This window comes from Neoarius graeffei, chromosome 13, assembly GCF_027579695.1.
Source record: "Neoarius graeffei isolate fNeoGra1 chromosome 13, fNeoGra1.pri, whole genome shotgun sequence".
Lineage (NCBI taxonomy): Eukaryota > Metazoa > Chordata > Actinopteri > Siluriformes > Ariidae > Neoarius > Neoarius graeffei.
The window spans coordinates 35,834,200-35,855,411 of record NC_083581.1 but is presented as its reverse complement, the minus strand read 5'-3'; the positions used below and the strand labels follow the sequence as shown (position 1 = coordinate 35,855,411).

Here is a 21,212-nt window from a genome sequence, read left to right as displayed (position 1 = left end):
ACACAGAGACACACACAATATAAGACTGGTGAATACAAGTTCAGTAGAAATCTACAGTAAATAAATAGCAAATTTATAATTTGTATTTTATTTAGAGAGAGATGATCTTCTCATTACGTGCCATGACTGAGGAGGTGTCTCATGGATCTCTGGAGAAGAAAGGACACACTGAGCTTTGGGTCCCTGCTGGTTCAGTCTCCACCACTGAAAGTCCAACACCTAGAAACAGAGAATTTCGAATTGCCACACACCAAAGGCACCATTTTACATTTACTGCTCCAAAAGAGAAACTGATGTGTTTTATATCTGGCAGTCACATAGTTAGAAAAAAGGGTAGTGCTGAAAGATATTGATGTTAAAATAGAGACCATAATTTATCTGACCACCACACCATCAAATTTAATGAACAGACCTTCTTCTTCTGACTTTTCTGAGCCCTCTGGTGCTGCATCATTATCATGCTTTTCTCCTACATAGAAGAAATTACGATGAAAAAATATGAAAATGGATTGAGGTTTTCAGACAAACAGATTAGAAATATCATTTGCTTCTTCCTTTTCTGAATGTATTTGAAGACACATGCACCAAAAAAAAGCTGACTTTGTTTTCGACTTCATGTAGCTATAGTTTAATAGTCGTGTTTTTGGAAAGTCCCTTATTGTAGTGTTGTGGTTCTCTCAGCATCATTCACAGCAAACATGCATATACTGTACATGAACACTACATGGCCAAAAGTATGCGGACACCTGACCATAACACCCATATGTGCCCATTCCAAAACCATGGACTGTAACATGAAGTTGACAGATGGATTTGAGGAACTTTACCCTGATTTCATTTGGAGCGTTACTGAAGTGTTTTGAATATTTCTTCTTCAGACAAGGAATTCCAGAAAGGCTCCATCCCAGGCAAATAAAAACACACTAAAATACTGATATTGGACATCTTCAGTGTGAAATGTTGTGGGTGACTGAGACACACACCTCCACATGTAAAGACGTTCACGAGCCTCTCGCAGATCTCAGACACAAAGCTAAGCGCTGCAGTACATACACCTGAGTCAAGGACAAGCAAGGAAAAAAATTCATTACATCATCACTGTTTATTTTTCCTGCCGCTAAGTCTCCTCTCCATCATCGCTATCACCGGTTCGGCGACTCCTCAGTGCGCGCTCCCGTGGACTGCTCACGCGCACCGTTCACCGACAGGATGTTTCTCAGTCCGTGAGCATTCGCCGAGGCTCCAGGATTTTCAAGCATGTTTGATATTCAGATGAATCATGCAGTGTGAACCTCTCTGCGACTAGTAGCAAATAGCTACAGCGCTAACAAACAGCCAGTGAGACTCATATATTTGTTTATATCTAATTGAAATAAAAGATTGATTGATTGATTGATTGATTGATTGATTGATTGATTGATTGAATCAAACTCATTAAAATATCAGAGCCTTAACTTGTCGCCTTTAGAGCGTGCGCATCAAAATTAGGTGATGACTGACACATCAGCCAGATGTTACATTCATTTTGGGACAAACAAACATAAATATAAACAATTTTAGTTCAGTGTCTGATCGCATGGCACGCACCGTTTACTCAGGTGTCTAATCTACACTATCTGGCCAAAAGTATGTGGACACCTGACCATCACACTGCATGTGGTTCTTCTCCAAACTGTTGCCATCAAGTCAGAAGCACACAGTTGTCTAGAATGTGTTTGTATGATGAAGCTTTACAATTTCCCCTCTCACGCTGAAGCGTGTTCCAGAATTACAATGCCCCTGTGCACAAAGCAAGTTCCATGAAGACATGGTTTTCCAAGGTTTGAGTGGAAGAACTCTCGTGTCCACATCAGTCCCACTGAACACATTTCAGATGAACTGGAACACTGACTGCACACAAGGTCACTTTTTCACTCATACAGTTGTGACCGAATGAGCACAAATCCCCACACTGAAATCTATTGCAAAGCCTTCCAGAAGAGTGGAGGTTGTTATAAAAAAAATGTTAAAATCTCATCTCATTATCTCTGGCCGCTTTATCCTGTTCTACAGGGTTGCAGGCAAGCTGGAGCCTATCCCAGCTGACTACGGGCGAAAGGCTGGGTACACCCTGGACAAGTCGCCAGGTCATCACAGGGCTGACACAGAGACACAGACAACCATTCACACCTAAGGTCAATTTAGAGTCACCAGTTAACCTAACCTGCATGTCTTTGGACTGTGGGGGAAAACGGAGCACCCGGAGGAAACCCACGCGAACACGGGGAGAACATGCAAACTCCGCACAGAAAGGCCCTCGCCGGCCACGGGGCTCGAACCCGGACCTTCTCACTGTGAGGCGACAACCACTACACCACCATGCCGCCCAATGTTAAAATAAATTTGACTATTTTTTCCGTGCAGAAGCACAACAGTGTTTTGAAGAGATTAATCAATATTGCTATTCTGTATGGCTCATGATACTCTCAGCCTAAACTACAGATAAACCATATTAAAGAAGCAGATTAATCTTACTGTCACAGATGTGTTGAGCTGGAGTCATAATTCAATCCGAAAACAGCCGACAGGTTTCCTTTTTGAAATAATCTCTTATTAAAATCGGTCTGTTTGTCTGAAGATGGTCGGCGCATTTGGAGCCGCGCGGCGGTTTATACAGTCACACGTTCACAGCCCATCGATTATACAAACAGGGCTGTGACTGCGGAGAAACTGAGTAAGTTTGTTTATTCCGCTGCTGCGGTCGATTTGGGGGCGACACATAAACCACTAGCAATATACACTTTGGTTGATTCTCACGAACAGTGTACTTGTTCGTGGTATCTTTCTGACAAATTTCCGCTGATACTATTGAAAACTAAATTAAAAACAAAAGGAGCAGATACACCGGTAGCTCCCCCCAGTCGGTTAGAGTCCGCGAAAAATGCACAGTCTTATTGTCACTCAGACACAGGGGCGCCGCTAGGGGGAGAAAGTTAGGACGATTCTAAGGGCCTGGCACTGACGGGGGGCCTGTGAGGGATATTAATATTATTTTAATAGTCTTGCCTTGTGTAAGTTTTTGAAATAAAATATTTCATTTCATTTGTTAAAATATGCAAATTATACATGGTTATGATTTGCTATAACTTTTTCCTTTAATTATTTATGATATTGTCATTTCACCCCTCCATCCTTTTTTACTAATGGTACAGTCTGATTCTGGGAGCGGGACGCGTGAAATGTGTAGCTCCGTGTATGCGCAGACCTATTAGCGCAGCTTAGATCAGCTGGCAGTTTTTCTATGTGCGCAACAGAGGTGTACATTCTAGAAGTTGCTAAGCAGGAGCAGGTGTGATAAATTATGAAGTCCGGATATCACACTGTGTGTGAAAAAAAAAATCACCTTTTTTCATAGGTAGCTTTATTGTATAATTAAGTCTAGATGTTTTGCCATTGTTCATGTGTAGATTTGTTGATATTGTTAAGTATTTAACTTTAATATTTTGCACATTAGCTGTGGTCAAAGATATCATTGCTATTGTTCATGTGTGGATTTATTGATACTGTTGCTAAGTATTTAAATTGAATATTTGAACATTTGCTGTGTTTTCTAATAAATGTGTAATGCCTAAAAGAAACCAAAAACACTTAGCGGATTTCTTGCAGTGCACTATGTAATTGTATCAAGTGTAGTTATTCATCAAGGCATACATTTGATCACATACAATAAGTCAATAAATGGAGGAAACAAAGGAATACATTTTGTAATCCTGATTATTGATGATGTTTGCTGGAGGGCTCTGGAGTATCCATAATGTGCATACAGAATGTTATAAATCCATACTGATACAGTGATGCATGCAATTTCTCTAAACACAAACATTTGGATTGAATGAACTCCATAGGCTACTGAGTGGACTAATAATAGTTGCTCATAAAAGGAAAAAAATATTATATATATATATATATAATGGAATCTTTATTTTAAGGCAACAGTCTATTCAGTCTAATTCTGACAGTTCTGCATTTAAAATTTTCATATACCAAATATCTACTCATTTAAAGAACACAGAATATTCAGCTTACTTGTTGCCATATCCGTTTCCAGCCACGGTCTCTTACTGTTTCTTATTTGTTTTGCAGTTTGACTGATGTGCAGTGGTGCACTGTCTCCCTGAGTGAACACTGATCGCTGAGAATGGTGCACATTATATCAGCTCCTCCTTTCGCCCGTAGTCAGCTGGGATAGGCTCCAGCTTACCTGCGACCCTGTAGAACAGGATAAAGCGGCTAGAGATAATGAGATGAGATGAGTTTGACTGATGTGCAGTGGTGCACTGTCTCCCTGAGTGAACACTGATCGCTGAGAATGGTGCACATTACCGGTATATCAGCTCCTCCTTTCGCACCAAAGGTTGCCAACCCTCTGGAAGATGTGCGTTAAACTGACGTAGATGACCATAAAAGGGCCGACATAAAAGGTAGTTGGCTCCGCCCGCTCGCTGAATCTATTTCTAAACCGACCTGTCCGCCCTGCTCCATTTCTGGCAGTTGCTGAGTAACTTTTCTCTTTCTGAGCCCGGACTGGAAGCGGGTGAGGACATTTCGGATCTGCCGCTAGAAAGACACTGCGGCAGCTGATCAGTCCGCCATCGCCATGAGGAAGTGAATGAGAAGCGAACTGATTTCCACTGGACCGCTTTTTTTCGGAGATAGACTACAACTTTTTTCGGGATATTTTTCGGATTATGAAAAAAAAAAGATATTCAATATCTATTATACATGATACTCCCTGATCTGAGGTATTTTGTCCCTCCGCACTGTCTGGGAGAAACTCCAGCCACTGAGAGCCACTTCTTCCTCTGGGTCGCGATTTAGTGCACTGGAGAGGCGGATTTACCATTAGACAAAGGGAGGTCACTGTTTCGAGTCCCAAGCGACTAAAGGCCCATAAAACGCCTCATAAATGTACAGTTCAGAAATTATAGTTAGTTTTTTTGTTTGTTTGTTTTTTGCTTGTTTTTGTAGTTTACGCTAATTAATTATTCCTTTCTAAAAGTCGCTATGCTAAAATGACATCAGGATGCTTCATTTATGGGCGTCTCAGTCCCCACTACACTGGATTAGTATCTAACCTCACTTCAGGGAAAGTATTTCTGAAAACCAAGACGTGTGTTTTTCAGAATGGGCTGAGCTTACACCATCGTGCGGGTTATGCCACTCCCAGCTCGACAGGAACTGCACAGCACATAGCAGCAGACTTTCTCATTTTATCTGCAATCACAGTCCTGTCTGTATAATAGATGGACTTGTAACTTCACCTCCTCTGCTCTGAGCGGGTGAACTCGTTTGAAGAAATGTTGAGACAATGCGCTTAGATTCCTCGTGTTGTGGCACAAATACTCCATGTCCACCTTATACAGCGCCTCTCATTTGCATTTTAAACTATTTGAGTTGTACATAATAAACAAATATTGCAACACGTGACTGTGCGCGACCAGGAGCGACGACGCGCAAAAGGAGCAGCAACTTCGACTATTCTGCGCTCACAACATGAGACACTCACTGCTTGGAGCCTCATCTCGGGCCGGAATATAAAGACCCAGGAGACCATAATGACCGAGAAAAGACGGTTATCCTTCACCTGTCGACGGCACTGTTACACAAACCGTTTCCCCCCGCGGCATCAGCCCTTTATATTCAGGACTCAATGTTCCACTGTTTTGTATTTTTTATTTTATTTTATTTTGATAGTGTCACATAGAGAAATCAAACATTAGACAACATACGCAGGCATATTTCCCGTTACCGAAACAGAAACATGTACAAAAAGACAAGATACTGAAATCATATCAGGATAAATACAATATAATAGCTTATAATGATAATACGGCTGTTTATGTTTTTCTCACATGCAATATGATTTGGAAAATAACGATCGATTGAACAAAAATCAACAGAATTCTAAAATAAAAGTTGATTATATATGGTGAGCATAAATAACTTAGCTGAATAAAATCATCCGTTCATTACGACAGGTTTCACATCCGCTTTCCAACGACGGTGTCATATTTCCAAATGGCGATGTCGAAAAACTCAGGAACCATTGAGAGAGAGAGAGAGAGAGAGAGAGCAAAACTGTAGAAAGAAAGAAAGAAAGAAAGAAAGAAAGAAAGAAAGAAAGAAAGACTATCCTATAAATAATTGAAGTGAAAACCATCGGGGTTTTGAGTCTTTCGACGGCGGTGTTGAACTAATCTCTGTCCAGCGGGGAAGTTTTCCAGCAGTAGGACAATCCGCCTGTGATCGATGGCATTACAATGGACACTTTCCAGCCGGTGGTGCTTTTTGCCTTTCAGATGTTGGTGTAGCACTTCCGGAAAGACCCCTCGGAGCGTACAATCTGTAACAACCGAAAACCACCAATCGTGACTGTCCCTCCTCAGCATTTGGCCGGAGTGACAAAAGAGGAGGCGAGCAACTGGCAGAAACCCGCCTCCTCTGCTGTTTGAGGAGAGGCGGAGCCGGGGCGTGTGAACCGGCATCCAGATGTTCCTGACGGAAAGCCCCTGACGCTGCACGAACAGATGACTGAGTGCACCTTCCTTAGACATCTTCTAAATCATTGTCTCTCACCACGTATCCGTCCTTATTCTAAACCGAGGTGAATTAAATTAACTTGAACTAAAACCCGCCTCCTCCTGTATCAGGAGTTTATAAAGACCGGACCTATAACTTCTCCACTATCACTCCATTATTAAGTGTAAAGGCCTTGGCGTGGTGAACTGACTGTTTGTTCAAAAATGAAACGAAGCTACTGCAGCGGTGCTCAGAAAAAGAGGAAGCGTTTGGAAAACAAAACGATTTCATCAAAACTACCAAAGGGAACCACCGTTTTCATGGCTATTAGTTGATTAGGGAGAGTAAGCAAAACAAACTCGTCTAAAGTACAATACCGGTTAAAACTTTGGACACTCCTTTTAATTCAGTGTTTTTTCTTCTTTATTGTTATGAAATAAAAGTCATTTCGTCTTTTAAAGTTATATGGATTACTACAGTTGTGGAATAGGGCTATTTACTGTACTTTATTATTATTATTATTATTATTATAACTGTTTGCTATAGGCCCCCAAAATTACCAGATATTTTGGCTATAATATGTAATATACTTTTGGCCCAATATAAAGTGCAACACAGGTGGAACATGCCTTCCAGCACAGCGGCAGTGACGTCGTTCAAAGGCAGCAAGCTTCTCCGCTTTCACATTCCATCCATAACCACTTATCCTGTGCAGGGTCTAAGCTGGAGCCTGTCCCAGAGAGGCGAGGCACACCCTGGGCAAGATGCCAAATCATCACACGGCTGACACGTAGAGACAAACAACCACTCACACTCATAGTGTGAAACCCACAGACACGGGGAGAGCATGCAGTCAGGCACTGGGCTCGAACTCAGAACCTTCTTGCTGTGAGGCGACAGTGCTAACCACAATACCACCGTGCCGCCTTTCACTGATGACAGGTGTATGAAAATTATATCTGAACATGAGTTTGAATGTGATCTGTTAATTCTGGGCACAGTCAAATGCTTCATTAAAGTTGGATTTGCATAATTATACAACCAGTAGTGTCAGTTTTTTTTTCTTTTTTCTGTGTGTGTTTAACTATGAATCATTTTCACTCAAATATTTAACCCAGTTGTTTGTTGGATGTGTCTAAAATTATAGTATTGAAGTAAATATTAATTATAAAGGTTTGCATAAGGTCAGTGTGAGAAAATACATTTCCAAGATATAAAATAGCCGATAAAACACAATGTTTTTATTGTCATCTGAAAGTAAAAGTTAACGCGAAGTAACTCGTTTCTTTTTTGTCCGGCTATTCAACATATAGCCAATTAATATCTATGAATATGCGCCACGCCTCCGACTCTGGGTTGCTGTGTGTGAAATGACTGATGAGGAATCGGCTGCTGCTTCAACCGGGATTTATTGTGGAAGATCTGAATAAAGCATTTAAATACAGCACGTTATCGTCATCAGAGATACACACCCGTGAAGACATGCAAGAAAAGTTTTAACCAAGTGGTAACAAGAGACGGTTTACGTATTTTAACACCTTTTAACTGCGCTAATTAAAAAATAAATATCATGCAACTGATAAACATTACAATATTAAAAAAAATAAATTATATATATATATATATATATATATATATATATATATATATATATATATATATATATATATATATATATATATATATAGTAGGGTTTTGTAACAAGGCATTTTCCAGACAGGTTTTCACTTTATGCTCCATGAAATGTCGTTAGCTGGACATGATGCAGACTGAAGAAACTCCGCCCTCCATTATGAGGACAATACAGATGTTACAACCACTGGATTACAATTCCCCGCTCAAGATAATCAATAAACAAATAAAATAAAATGAAATAAATACACGCATACAAATAATGGTATTCGAATGGTTGTCTCTGTTTTATAGGTAAATAATGAAATACATATTGTAGAAATAAGGATTTTGAGTCCGAAATAAAATATTAGCCTGATTAACATGTCACGAATTATGTCTGGTTTTCTTTTTATTCCAATACCCCAAACTGGGGACATGTTAAGGGGCAGAGATAGCAAAAGTCGCCAGATGGTTCACCGCCAATTGGATAGCCTCATTTATTGTTGCCGGTTGGTGGTGCTGAACCCAGTGGGCTGTTTGTTCTGGAAGCTGGTTAATAAACTGCTCCATTACCACCCGTTCCACAATCCTTCCAGCGTCATGGTCCTCAGCCAGCAACCACTTCTCACAGTTGTGTTGGAGCTCTTGTGCAAGCACAAATAGGTGGCCGACGTCACTGAGGGTCAAGGAGCGGAACCTCTGGCGATGTTGCTCTGACCGCTGTAAGACAGCAAAAGGTTAATCAATATTTTTAAATTAAGAAGGAGGACATCTGGCTTAATGGTGTAGGTTTATATAGGTAATATTTTATATAGTAATTATATGGCATTCTACATCGTTTAGCAAAACTAGTCCAATTTATATATGAAATAATATCTTCATTGGTAAACTGTACCTTTGTTTCTTTTTAGACATCTTTTGCTCATTTAGATATCTTTTGCAAAAACCAGCTATATTTGCTATTTGCTTATCAAGTTGTAACATTTCCACATAAGAAAGTGCAAACAGGTGTAATGCTGCATTTGACTAAAATGCAGCATTACCCCCCCACCCCCACCCCGTGTAAAACCAGTGCACACAGCTCACCTTCACCCAGCATGCCTTTAGCATTGCTTCACTCAGATAGATGTTGAAGGGGAGAGAGAGAGATCCCAGGTGATTCTCTGCCAATTGGATGGCCTCGTTTAGTGTTGCTGGTTGTTGGTGCTGGACCCACTTGGCTGTTACTTCTGGAAGTTGGGCAACAAACTGCTCCATTACCACCCGCTCTACAATCCTTCTGGCATCTTGATCCTCAGCCAGCAACCACTTCTGACAGTGGTCATGGAGCTGTTGTGCAAATGCAAATGGATTGCCGACATCACTGAGGATCAAGGAGCGAAACCGCTGACGATGTTGCTCTGACCACTGCAAGACGGCTTTCTTGCGAGCTTCAGATCCCACTCTCTGTATGATGGTCTGGAACATCTGTTGGGTTTCTGCCTGTGCTTGCATCAGGGCCTCCAGAAGCTGCTTTTGCTCTAGTTGAACTTCACGAAGAATCCAAAGGTATTGTATGTTGGTGAGCTGTGAGGGCTCCATTGTGTATTGCTGCTCAATCAAAGGCCTTGATACAACTGTTGCACTCTGTGTGTGTGTGTGTGTGTGTGTGTGTGTGTGTGTGTGTGTATGGGGAGAGAGAGAGAGATTTTAGTTTTTGTTTAGCTTTTGAGATAAAGTGAGCCTTCTCATGTAAAACCTCATGGGTCAGGCTCATTAGGAAAACATTTCCAATAGCATTAAAAGGACAAAATTCTAAATTTCAGATGTAAATACACATTTATATTAATGTAAATTTGTTCACCGCCGATGTGATTGGATGACTCAACGGTATGAACATTAAACCAGCCCTAGTATTTCATTATTAACTAGAACAGTTTAACTAAACAGTTGGTCCATTTACCGAGTGTGTTAGTCTCACCCCGGATAATGTGGACAATTTGCTGAAAGTTTTGTAAAATGCAGGTCAGCGGACTTTCAGCAGGTCAGTGAGTGATAATGCAGAAGTTGCAGGTCCGGCCTTTATATACACTCCTGATACAGGAGGAGGCGGGGTTTAGTTAATTTCATTCATTTCGGTTTAGAATAAGTTAATTTCGGTTTAGAATAAGGACGGATACGTGGTGAGAAGCAATGATTTAGAAGATGTCCTGCAGAAATCCGACAGGATCTCAGCCTCTTCCCTGGGGTGCTGTTGGACCAGTGTGTTTCTAACGTTGCTGTCGATTCCGGAAAAAAATAAAAAGAGAACATCTATAAAGTTGTAAAAGAATCATAAAGGGTCCAAGTGAATTGAATTACCTGTCCAGCTGATTTCTGACGGTCCCTGTATCCTTTTCTCCAGGTGCAAAAGTCATGCAGAGAGATGAGGAGCAGATTGGCCCTCCCAGTGTCATGATCAGCCTTTTACTCTGCGATTTGCAAATACGAGTGAAATAATTGAATGCAAATCATGCGCTCCTCCTGCGCTCAGACATCCAGCAGAGGACTGAGAAGCACCGAAGCGCGGTCGGAACCTCCGTCGTATCGGCTGTGATCCTCGCGCTTCATTCTCAAATAAAATGCAGTTCAATCGAAATCTTCCTCGAGTCCACTGAGCCACCACCGACTACAAGATTTTATCCAAAGAGAGTCACCTGAAAATCCCTTAGCCCTGTCAACTGCAACTAAAACTTCCATTACTAAATATTATTTTTAAATGACTAACACGTTATGCTCCGACGCTGAAAGGCCCAGATCAATTATCCGTCGTACGGCGATAAAAGGCCACGAATTTCGACCCATTGGTCGCCGGATTGGCCCTTGAGCTGCAACTCGAACTTACCCTAATAATCATTTAATAACTTCACTGTGCCCTGACTCTGAAACCTCCGACTTATTGTCCACATCCGCAGCGCCAGGAGTGAAACATCGGTCGGCCAGGAGCGACGGGTGAGGATCTGTGGATTTCTCCACTTCGACTGTTTTGCTGTGACAAGATGAAGGCGTTTGAGGGAAGGTCGAGACGTTGTTTGTACCCTGAACTCGGGCCATAAATACAAAGACGCAGAAAAACATCCTTCTCTTTGGTCTCAACTCGAACAGAATTAATGACCGACAAAACAAGCAAACACAGCCATCGCAATGAGCAGGTTTCACACAAATGGAGCCGTCGCTTCTCAGAAAACCGCATCAGAAAGTTCTTCTGCCCACCGGCCTAGAGACCTCGGAGAAACATGAAATAAAAGATGTCCGCGATTCCGGAAAGTCACCTCCACCACATAGCCCTCGAGCCTGCAGGACTGAAACACGGAAATGTACAGTGACTGATGAGGAGTGGCTGTACAGGGCGGAGAATCCGCAGTAACTCGACTCTTTCCAGAGGGAGGTTTTTCTCAGCGAATGGATCTGTGTTTCCTCCTGCAGTCACACACACACACACACACACAAGCAGAACACGAAGCTTACACTGAATATATGTGTGGAAATTTTATTTTGTGTGTGTGTGTGTGTGTGTGTGTGTGTGTGTGTGTGTGTGTGTGTGTGTGTGTGTGTGTGTGTGTGGTCAAGGGATTAATGTCTAGAAAAGTGCACAAAAAGAAGAATTAAAGGACATTTGTTTGCATCGGATTAAGACAAAAACATTCACACAACATTTTGTATGAAAAAAGATTGAACATAGCAATAATTCACTGAAAATTAAAAAGTATTTCTGTTACATGTGGAAGTAAAAGACATGGCTGCACAGAGGAAATTCCAAATAAAAACTATGAAGTTCTTCGTTATTCTGAAATCTCCAGGTTTCTGCATACACATCCTCACTTGTCGGCGGATAAAATATTCACATTACACCCTCCAAAGTTCAGCAGGGAACTGAGCAGCAGAGAAGAGAGTCAGTCCTTATATACCTCCTGTTCCTGCTCGCGGTGGGAGGGAGAAAGATTTCCTTTGAATGCATTCAACTAAATACGTCAGACATCTGAATCTTCAATGAGGAAGTTTGCTTGTAACTTGACATGGAGCTAGAATCCAAAGACACAGGAATCTCAATTCTCCGAGCCGTGGCACAAATACGCCGTGTCTTTGAGATCAGTCATAGCACTCAAAATAAACAAGCCCAGCGAGAGCCGAGAACTGTTTGATAACAACTAAAGTCCGCTGACTTGATATCAGCCTGAGTGTTCTTTCATACGATGATCGGTGTATTGAGAGAGAGAGAGAGAGAGAGAGAGAGAGAGAGAGAGAGATTTGCCTTTGCATTATGGCCCAAGGTAAAGTAAGTACCCTGATTTTGTTGCTACTCCTCTGACAATAAACTCAACCAAAACACATAACTCGAAATAAACATTGTATTTATTCCGTTCAGCTTTAATATACACAAAACATGAATTCAAAGCTTCAGTCCAATCTTATTATCATTATCTGCAATGTATGGCAACTCACTGAGCATGCGTGATGACGTCAGGAGTTGCGTGTCTTTGTGTGTGTGTGTGTGTGTGTGTTTCCGCGGCGAGAAAGACAGTCCGACATCGCCATGAGAAACGAGCGGATTTCCACTGGGCTTTTTATTTATTTTTGGTCGCCGCTGCTTGAAGACCTTTAATATTCACCTTCACTCCATAAAAAGAAACGCCACAGAGTTTTAAACGAGGCTTCATCCGGATGGCTGTCCATACAGCTGTGTTTGTTTATTTTATGGGGCATTATGATGGTGTTGTTTTGGGGTTGAACCCAGAGAGAAAGATGTTTTCCTGCTTCTTTGTATCATGACCTGAGGTGAGCTTACAAGCAGCGTTTCTGTGTCTCCTCAAACGCGTTCACTTTATAAACATCATCTGTTGACTGTAACACTTCCTGTTTCCGCTTCGGAGAGAGACTACACCTTTTTTCGGGATATTTTTCGGATTATGAAAAAAAGATATTCTATGTCTATTATACATGATACTCCCTTATCTGAGGTATTTTGTCCCTCCGCACTGTCTGGGAGAAACTCCAGTCACTGAGAGCCACTTCTTCCTCTGGGTCGCGATTTAGTGCACTGGAGAGGCGGATTTACCATTAGACAAAGGGAGGTCACTGTTTCGAGTCCCAAGCGACTAAAGGCCCATAAAACGCCTCATAAATGTACAGTTAAGAAATTATAGTTAGTTTTTTTGTTTGTTTTTTGCTTGTTTTTTGTAGTTTACGCTAATTAATTATTCCTTTCTGCTCTGAGCGGGTGAACTTGTTGTAACTTCACCTCCTCTGCTCCGCCACCTCCATTTCTGGCTGTTGCTGAGTAACTTTTCTCTTTCTGAGCCCGGACTGGAAGCGGGTGAGGACATTTCGGATCTGCCGCTAGAAAGACACTGCGGCAGCTGATCAGTCCGCCATCGCCATGAGGAAGTGAATGAGAAGCGAACTGATTTCCACTGGACCGCTTTTTTTCGGAGATAGACTACAACTTTTTTCGGGATATTTTTCGGATTATGAAAAAAAGATATTCTATGTCTATTATACATGATACTCCCTGATCTGAGGTATTTTGTCCCTCCGCACTGTCTGGGAGAAACTCCAGTCACTGAGAGCCACTTCTTCCTCTGGGTCGCGATTTAGTGCACTGGAGAGGCGGATTTACCATTAGACAAAGGGAGGTCACTGTTTCGAGTCCCAAGCGTCTAAAGGCCCATAAAACGCCTCATAAATGTACAATTCAGAAATTATAGTTAGTTTCTCACTTTTCGCTGATTGTCTTCCTGAAATGCCGTACGCTAAAATGGCATCAGAGCGTCTCAGTCCCCGCTACACTGGACTGGTCCATGATCTTACTGCGCTTCTGCGGAAATACTTCAGAAAGACAGCAGCGAACAAGTGTGAAGGCCTTGGGGTGGAGTACAGAGTTTAAACAACAAGACAAGCGGCGCTGAGAAAAGGAGGAGGCGTTTGGGAAACCCGTTCTCTTTCGACTTCACAAACGCACCGCCTCTTCTCAGTATAAAACCGCACAGACCAGATGAAGGCACGATGACGTTTTGCTGCGTTTTCTCGCAGTTATAAACCGCCGCGCGGCTCCAAATACGCCTCCGACTCTGGGTTGTTGTGTGTGAAATGACTGATGAGGAATCGGCTGCTGCTTCAACCGGGATTTATTGTGGAAGATCTGAATAAAGCATTTAAATACAGCACGTTATCGTCATCCAGCACACACAGAGATACACACCCGTGAAGACATGCAAGAAAAGTTTTAACCAAGTGATTACAGGAGACTGTTTAAGTATTTTAACACCTTTTAACTGCACTAATTAAAAAATATCATGCAACTGATAAACATGACAATATTTTTTTAAATATATATATATGTAATAGGGTTTTGTAACAAGGAATTTTACAGACAGGTTTTCACTTTGTTTACGCTCCATGAACTGTCATTAGCTGGACATGATGCAGACTGAAGAAACACCGCCCTCCATTATGAGGACAATACAGATGTTACAACCACTGGATTACAATTCCCCGCTCAAGAAAATCAATAAACAAATAAAATTAAATAAAATAAATACACGCATACATAAATAATGGTATTCGGATGTTTGTTTCTGTTTTATAGATAAATAATAAAATAAATATTGTAGAAATAAGGATTTTGAGTCCGAAATAAAGTATTAGGCTGATTAACATGTCACGAATTACGTCTGTTTTTTTTTTTTTTTTTATTTCAATACCCCAAACTGGGGACATGTTAAGGGGCAGAAACAGCAAAAGACGGCAGGTGGTTCACCGCCAATTGGATAGCCTCATTTATTGTTGCCGGTTGGTGGTGCTGAACCCAGTGGGAACCCAGTCATAACAAGCGGCGCTGAGAAAAGGAGGAAGCGTTTCGGAAAGCCATGGCTTTCCGAAACTTCCGAAACGCTTCCTCCTTTTCTCAGCGCCGCTTGTTTTGTGCGATGACAGACTTAAGTGTTGACGTATACGACGTCACCACTTAAGTCTGTCATCGCACAAGACAAGCGGCGCTGAGAAAAGGAGAAAGCGTTTGGGGAAACCCGTTCTCTTTCGACTTCACAAACACACCGCCTCTTCTCAGTATAAAAGCGCACAGACCAGATGAAGGCACGATGGCATTTTGCTGCGTTTTCTCGCAGTTATAAACCGCCGCGCGGCTCCAAATGCGCCGACCATCTTCAGACAAACAGACCGATTTTAATAAGAGATTATTTCAAAAAGGAAACCTGTCGGCTGTTTTCGGATTGAATTATGACTCCAGCTCAACACATCTGTGACAGTAAGATCGATCTGCTTCTTTAATATGGTTTATCTGTAGTTTAGGCTGAGAGTATCATGAGCCATACAGAATAGCAATATTGATTAATCTTTTCAAAACACTGTTGTGCTTCTGCACGGAAAAAATAGTCAAATTCATTTTAACGTTTTTTTTTTAGAACAACCTCCACTCTTTTGGAAGGCTTTGCAATAGATTTCAGTGTGGGGATTTGTGCTCATTCGGTCACAACTGTATGAGTGAAAAAGTGACCTTGTGTGCAGTCAGTGTTCCAGTTCATCTGAAATGTGTTCAGTGGGACTGATGTGGACACAAGAGTTCTTCCACTCAAACCTTGGCAAACCATGTCTTCATGGAACTTGCTTTGTGCACAGGGGCATTGTAATGCTGGAACACGCTTCAGCCTGAGAGGGGAAATTGTAAAGCTTCATCATACAAACACATTCTAGACAACTGTGTGCTTCCGACTTGATGGCAACAGTTTGGGGAAGAACCACATGCAGTGTGATGGTCAGGTGTCCACATACTTTTGGCCAGATAGTGTAGATTAGACACCTGAGTAAACGGTGCGCGCCATGCGATCAGACACTGAACTAAAATTGTTTATATTTATGTTCGTTTGTCCCAAAATGAATGTAACATCTGGCTGATGTGTCAGTCATCGCCTAATTTTGATGCGCACGCTCTAAAAGCTCTGATATTTTAATGAGTTTGATTTCATCTCAGAGTCTCATTGGCTGTTTGTTAGCGCTGTAGCTACTTGCTACTAGTCGCAGAGAGGTTCACACTGCACGATTCATCCGAATATCAAACATGCTTGACAATCCCGGAGCCTCAGTGAACGCTCGCGGACTGAGAAACATCCTGTCGGTGAGCGTGAGCAGTCCACGGGAGCGCGCACTGAGGAGTCGCCGAACCGGTGATAGCGATGATGGAGAGGAGACTTAGCGGCAGGAAAAATGAACAGTGATGATGTAATGAATTTTGTTCCTTGCTTGTCCTTGACTCAGGTGTGTGTACTGCAGCGCTCAGCTGTGTGTCTGAGATCTGCGAGAGGCTCGTGAACGTCTTTACATGTGGAGGTGTGTGTCTCAGTCACCCACAACATTTCACACTGAAGATGTCCAATATCAGTATTTTAGTGTGTTTTTATTTGCCTGGGATGGAGCCTTTCTGGAATTTTTCGTCTGGAGAAGAAATATTCAAAACACTTCAGTAACGCTCCAAATTAAATCAGGGTAAAGTTCCTCAAATCCATCTGACAACTTCATGTTAAAGTCCATGGTTTTGTTATGGTCAGGTGTCCGCAAACGTTTGGCCATGTAGTGTTCATGTACAGTATATGCATGCTTACTGTGAATGGTGGTTCAGATGCTGAGAGAACCACAACACTACAATAAGGGACTTTCCAAAAACATGACTATTAAACTATAGCTACATGAAGTGGAAAACAAAGTCAGCTTTTTTTGGTGCATGTGTCTTCACATACATTCACATAAGGAAGAAGCAAATGATATTTCATGTCTGTTTGTCTGAAAACCTCAGTTTATTTTCATATTTTTCATCATAATCTATTCTACGTAGGAGAAAGGCATGATCATGATGCAGCACCAGAGGGCTCAGAAAAGTCAGAAGAAGGTCTCATCTCATCATCTCTAGCCGCTTTATCCTTCTACAGGGTCGCAGGCAAGCTGGAGCCTATCCCAGCTGACTACGGGCAAAAGGCGGGGTACACCCTGGACAAGTCGCCAGGTCATCACAGGGCTGACACATAGACACAGACAACCATTCACACTCACGGTCAATTTAGAGTCACCAGTTAACCTAACCTGCATGTCTTTGGACTGTGGGGGAAACCGGCGCACCCGGAGGAAACCCACGCGGACACGGGGAGAACATGCAAACTCCACACAGAAAGGCCCTCGCCGGCCCCGGGGCTCGAACCCAGGACCTTCTTGCTGTGAGGCGACAGCGCTAACCACTACACCACCGTGCCGCCGTCAGAAGAAAGTCTGTTCATTAAATGTGATGATTACACTGTTGTTGTTGTTAACATGTATCAAGTCTGATTTTGATGTATGTATGAATGTGTGTATGTATTTTTCAATATTTTCAGTACTATGCGTTACAGTATAAGAACATTCTTCAAAAAATAAAATAAATTCACAGCTTATAAATTACTGAGATAAAACCATCACTGGAGTTTGCATGTTCTCCCCATGTCCGCGTGGGTTTCCTCCGGGTGCTCCGGTTTCCCCCACAATCCAAAGACATGCAGGTTAGGTTAACTGGTGACTCTAAATTGACCGTAGGTGTGAATGTGAGTGTGAATGGTTGTCTGTGTGTCAGCCCTGTGATGACCTGGTGAATTGTCCAGGGTGTACCCCGCCTTTCGCCCGTAGTCAGCTGGGATAGGCTCCAGCTTGCCTGCGACCTTGTAGAACAGGATAAAGCGGCTAGAGATAATGAGATGAGATGAGGTTATAGGTCACATTAAAGGTGGAAAAAGTTTTGAAATTATTTTTCGTGGTCTCATTTTTTCTAATTCACCCATTTTAACGGGGTGTGTACACTTTTTAATATCCTGTGTGTGTGTGTGTGTGTGTGTGTGTGTGTGAGAGAGAGAGAGAGATTATATATATATATATGATGATGATGATTAATGTTGTTGGTGGCGGTGGTGGTAATACAGCAAAACAATCAATTCGTCAATTAATAAAATAATCAGTTAGTTTGTGATTAAATAATAATTAAACAATATTAAAGTGCTTAATAAAATAATCACCAATGTATTAATTTGTTATTTATAAGTAATTATTACCAGCTAATTACCAAGTAATTAATTCGTTCTTGATTTATCATTCATTCAATCAATTAAATAATTAATTGATTTTTTGGTACTCAAACATATTAATAGTTGAATTAAAAGGTAATTAATCAATAAAATTATTTGTTAATATAATTAATTAATTATGTGGAATACAATTATTTTGCATATACGTATAAAATAATTTTAATGTTTAATTACATTTTGAATTAAACTGTTAATACTTTTTCATCCTATTCATCACAATGTCTTGGCTCTGGCAGAGAGGTGTGATGAGGATGCAGTGCCAGAGGGTCAGCAGAGTTAGAAGAAGATCTGATCATTTACATCTGATCTTTACCCAGTTGATGTTAAAATGTGTCCTGCCTGTAAACATGAGTAATTTTGTTGTAGGAAAACATGATATGCTTTATGTAAATGTAATGTAAAGGTTTTCTTTATATGTTTTTATTAAATATCTCATTAAAACCCTAATTTCTGTTCCTGGTTGTTAAACTCTCAGTGGACGAGACGGAGCCAGCAGGAACATTAATTTCTTCCCCACACAGCCATGAAAGACTTAACATCAAAACTCTACAATGTACAATTTAAATGGGAAACATGCTTCAGTTACATTGTGTCCACTGTGATTTACAGGGGTGCAAATAATTGTGGCACATCCGTTTTTGTTGAAAATATTTATTTCTTGATGAGGAATTTGTTTTTCTCTGAATAAATTCAGTTCTCTCTCAAACTGTTGGGGAATACTAGGCCTAGAATATTACGTGTAGTATATTAGGCCTACTCAGTGTATGTAAATATAGCTATAGTACACACTGACTGTCAAATATAATCACAACACAATAAAAACACAAAAAATAAAATGTGCTCCAAATAACTAACATGATTCTCACTGCTAGTTTCTAGTTGCCTCCAGAACAGGAACACGTGGTAACTACACATGAAATAAAACTTCACAGGCAACAAACAAACCTACAGTGGACCCTCCATGAATAAAAGCAATTAAATACAACATGTTATAGTTCAACTCATGTCTGCCTGCACTCACAGAGATCCACACCTGTGGAGACGTGGAAGAAAAGGTTCAACATCGTTGTTAGAGGAAGCTGCTGACTGCTTTAACTGCAGTGATTCAAAACATTACTCTCCTGTAAGTGATATACATAAAACACATTCAAAAAATAGATAATAGGCTGGTGTGGCATTTAACAGTTTTAACCCTTTGATGCACAAGCTAAGCAAACCCGGCTTAAATAAAAACTCACCATCAAAGGGTTAAACACTTACTAAACAATTTCAGAGGCGTTTCCTCTTTTTAATGCTCCTCCTGGAACCGGAACTGACATCAGCTCAACACAGACCGAAGACAGACAGCAATACAATCTGATTATATCACAAGTGAGAAAACCACTACGCGAAAAATGTATCCACAAAGGACTGAGGACCACATTATCCACACAGGGCGTACGGATCGCGGTTTCACAGAAAACCGCTACACTAAAAAGTTCCAACCAGGGTTGAGGATCGGGTCTCCGAGGTTGAGGATACCGTATCCGGGGTTGAGGATCGCGTCTCCGGGCTTGAGGATCGCGTCTCCGAGGTTGAGGATCGCGTCTCCGAGGTTGAGGATCGCGTCTCCGGGGCTGAGGAGTGTGGGTTTGAATAAGTCGGGTTTGAATAGGTCGGGTTTGAATAGTGCGGTTTCATGATCAGCATATATATATAAGTGTCGTCTCACTTCTCTGGTGCTCGGTTGCCTCCTGAACGGTCAACTCGCGTATCTGGAAAGCGATAACGACGTTGAGGATCGCGTCTCCGGGGTTGAGGATCGCGTCTCCGAGGTTGAGGATCGCGTCTCCGGGCTTGAGGATCGCGTCTCCGAGGTTGAGGATCGCGTCTCCGGGGCTGAGGAGTGTGGGTTTGAATAAGTCGGGTTTGAATAGGGCGGGTTTGAATAGTGCGGTCTCATGATCAGCATATATATATAAGTGTCGTCTCACTTCTCTGGTGCTCGGTTGCTTCCTGAACGGTCAACTCGCGTATCTGGAAAGCGATAACGACGTTGAGGATCGCGTCTCCGGGGTTGAGGATCGCGTCTCCGAGGTTGAGGATACCATCTCCGGGGTTGAGGATCGCGTCTCCGAGGTTGAGGATCGCGTCTCCGGGGCTGGGGAGTGCAGGTTTGAATAGAGCGGGTTTGAATAGAGCGGGTTTGAATAGTGCGGTCTCCCCTGGGCTGAAGATCAGCATATATATATATAAGTGTCGTCTCACTTCTCTGGTGCTCGGTTGCCTCCTGAACGGTCAACTCGCGTATCTGGAAAGCGATAACGACATCGGAAGACGAAGATTTCAACACCACGGAAGAAAGGAGCTGCAGGGATTGCTTTAGAGAGGTACTTTAATTGACTTTAATCATGTAGAGCATGTATGCTGTTACAGCTTCGGTTATTCTCCTTCTTTTTAAGAAACTTTTATGAAAATGAACGAAAACTTTTATATCTTTTTGTTCGTTTGTTTCGTAAAAGTGTTAATTGCGCAACACTAAGTTTTAACCATGGCAAGGCTAAAGCAGCATAAAGCGGTTAACTGTGGCATATTTGCACCTGATCATTATTCTGAGCTCCTTTTCAAATGGAAATAGTTTAGTAGCTTGATGTGGTTTACAAGCAAACCCGCGCACATGTAGCCTAATAGAGAAGAAATAAGTCTGAATGTCAACAAAAGTAAAGATTAACATAGTAGAAATAAAATTATAGTTTTACCAACCAATACCACAACATGGTACTAAATAATGCACAAATAACGCCATAATGTTGAAAATTTTTAATTAAATTAAGACGTACAGACGTCAGTGTCAGAATTTACATCTAACACACTCGGTAAATGGACCAACTGTTTAGTTAAACTGTTCAAGTTAATATGAAATACTAG

At 41.6% G+C, this 21,212-nt stretch overlaps 2 protein-coding genes and 2 long non-coding RNA genes across 7 annotated transcripts in view; 2 read left to right on the top strand and 2 right to left on the bottom strand.

Moving 5' to 3' along the window:
* Positions 1 to 123: 123 nt before the first annotated feature.
* On the bottom strand, positions 124 to 6,982 carry LOC132896660 (uncharacterized). The gene is made up of 3 exons (XR_009656129.1): positions 984 to 6,982; positions 413 to 469; positions 124 to 219 (listed from the first exon to the last, which is right to left on the bottom strand). It is a non-coding gene; the product is annotated as an uncharacterized LOC132896660 (long non-coding RNA).
* Positions 6,983 to 8,227: 1,245 nt separating this feature from the next.
* On the bottom strand, positions 8,228 to 14,044 carry LOC132896655 (zinc finger and SCAN domain-containing protein 31-like). 2 transcript variants are annotated; one of them, XM_060937644.1, is made up of 4 exons: positions 11,910 to 14,044; positions 10,513 to 11,610; positions 9,259 to 9,798; positions 8,228 to 8,892 (listed from the first exon to the last, which is right to left on the bottom strand). In XM_060937644.1, the coding sequence occupies exons 3-4, from the start codon at positions 9,751 to 9,753 to the stop codon at positions 8,611 to 8,613; spliced, it is 777 nt and encodes a 258-aa protein (XP_060793627.1). In that variant the 5' UTR covers positions 9,754 to 9,798; positions 10,513 to 11,610; positions 11,910 to 14,044; the 3' UTR covers positions 8,228 to 8,610. The 2 variants fall into 2 exon arrangements, with proteins under 2 accessions (XP_060793627.1, XP_060793626.1); XM_060937643.1 differs by having other exon boundaries at positions 10,513 to 14,044.
* A 1,061-nt stretch (positions 14,045 to 15,105) lies between these two features.
* Positions 15,106 to 18,752, top strand: LOC132896658 (uncharacterized). 2 transcript variants are annotated; one of them, XR_009656125.1, is made up of 2 exons: positions 15,106 to 16,533; positions 18,542 to 18,752. It is a non-coding gene; the product is annotated as an uncharacterized LOC132896658 (long non-coding RNA). The 2 variants fall into 2 exon arrangements; XR_009656124.1 differs by having other exon boundaries at positions 17,036 to 18,752.
* Positions 18,753 to 19,612: 860 nt separating this feature from the next.
* The window catches only part of LOC132896657 (zinc finger and SCAN domain-containing protein 31-like), a 13,191-nt gene continuing 11,591 nt past the window's right edge, over positions 19,613 to 21,212 (top strand). Inside the window, exon 1 of one of the 2 annotated variants that reach the window (XR_009656123.1) lies at positions 19,613 to 20,674. The gene's annotated coding sequence lies outside the window, so the exon portion shown is untranslated. The remainder of the gene's footprint in view (positions 20,675 to 21,212) is intronic. The other variant, XM_060937645.1, reaches the window with a different exon arrangement.

Excerpts from the sequence above, each read along its gene's own strand:
- LOC132896655 (XM_060937643.1), bottom strand. The coding sequence starts at position 9,753 with ATGGAGCCCTCACAGCTCACCAACATACAATACCTTTGGATTCTTCGT. Across the intron at positions 8,893-9,258 it reads TAAAGGCATGCTGGGTGAAG|CGGTCAGAGCAACATCGCCA; the intron begins GTGAGCTGTGTG and ends GCTGTCTTACAG.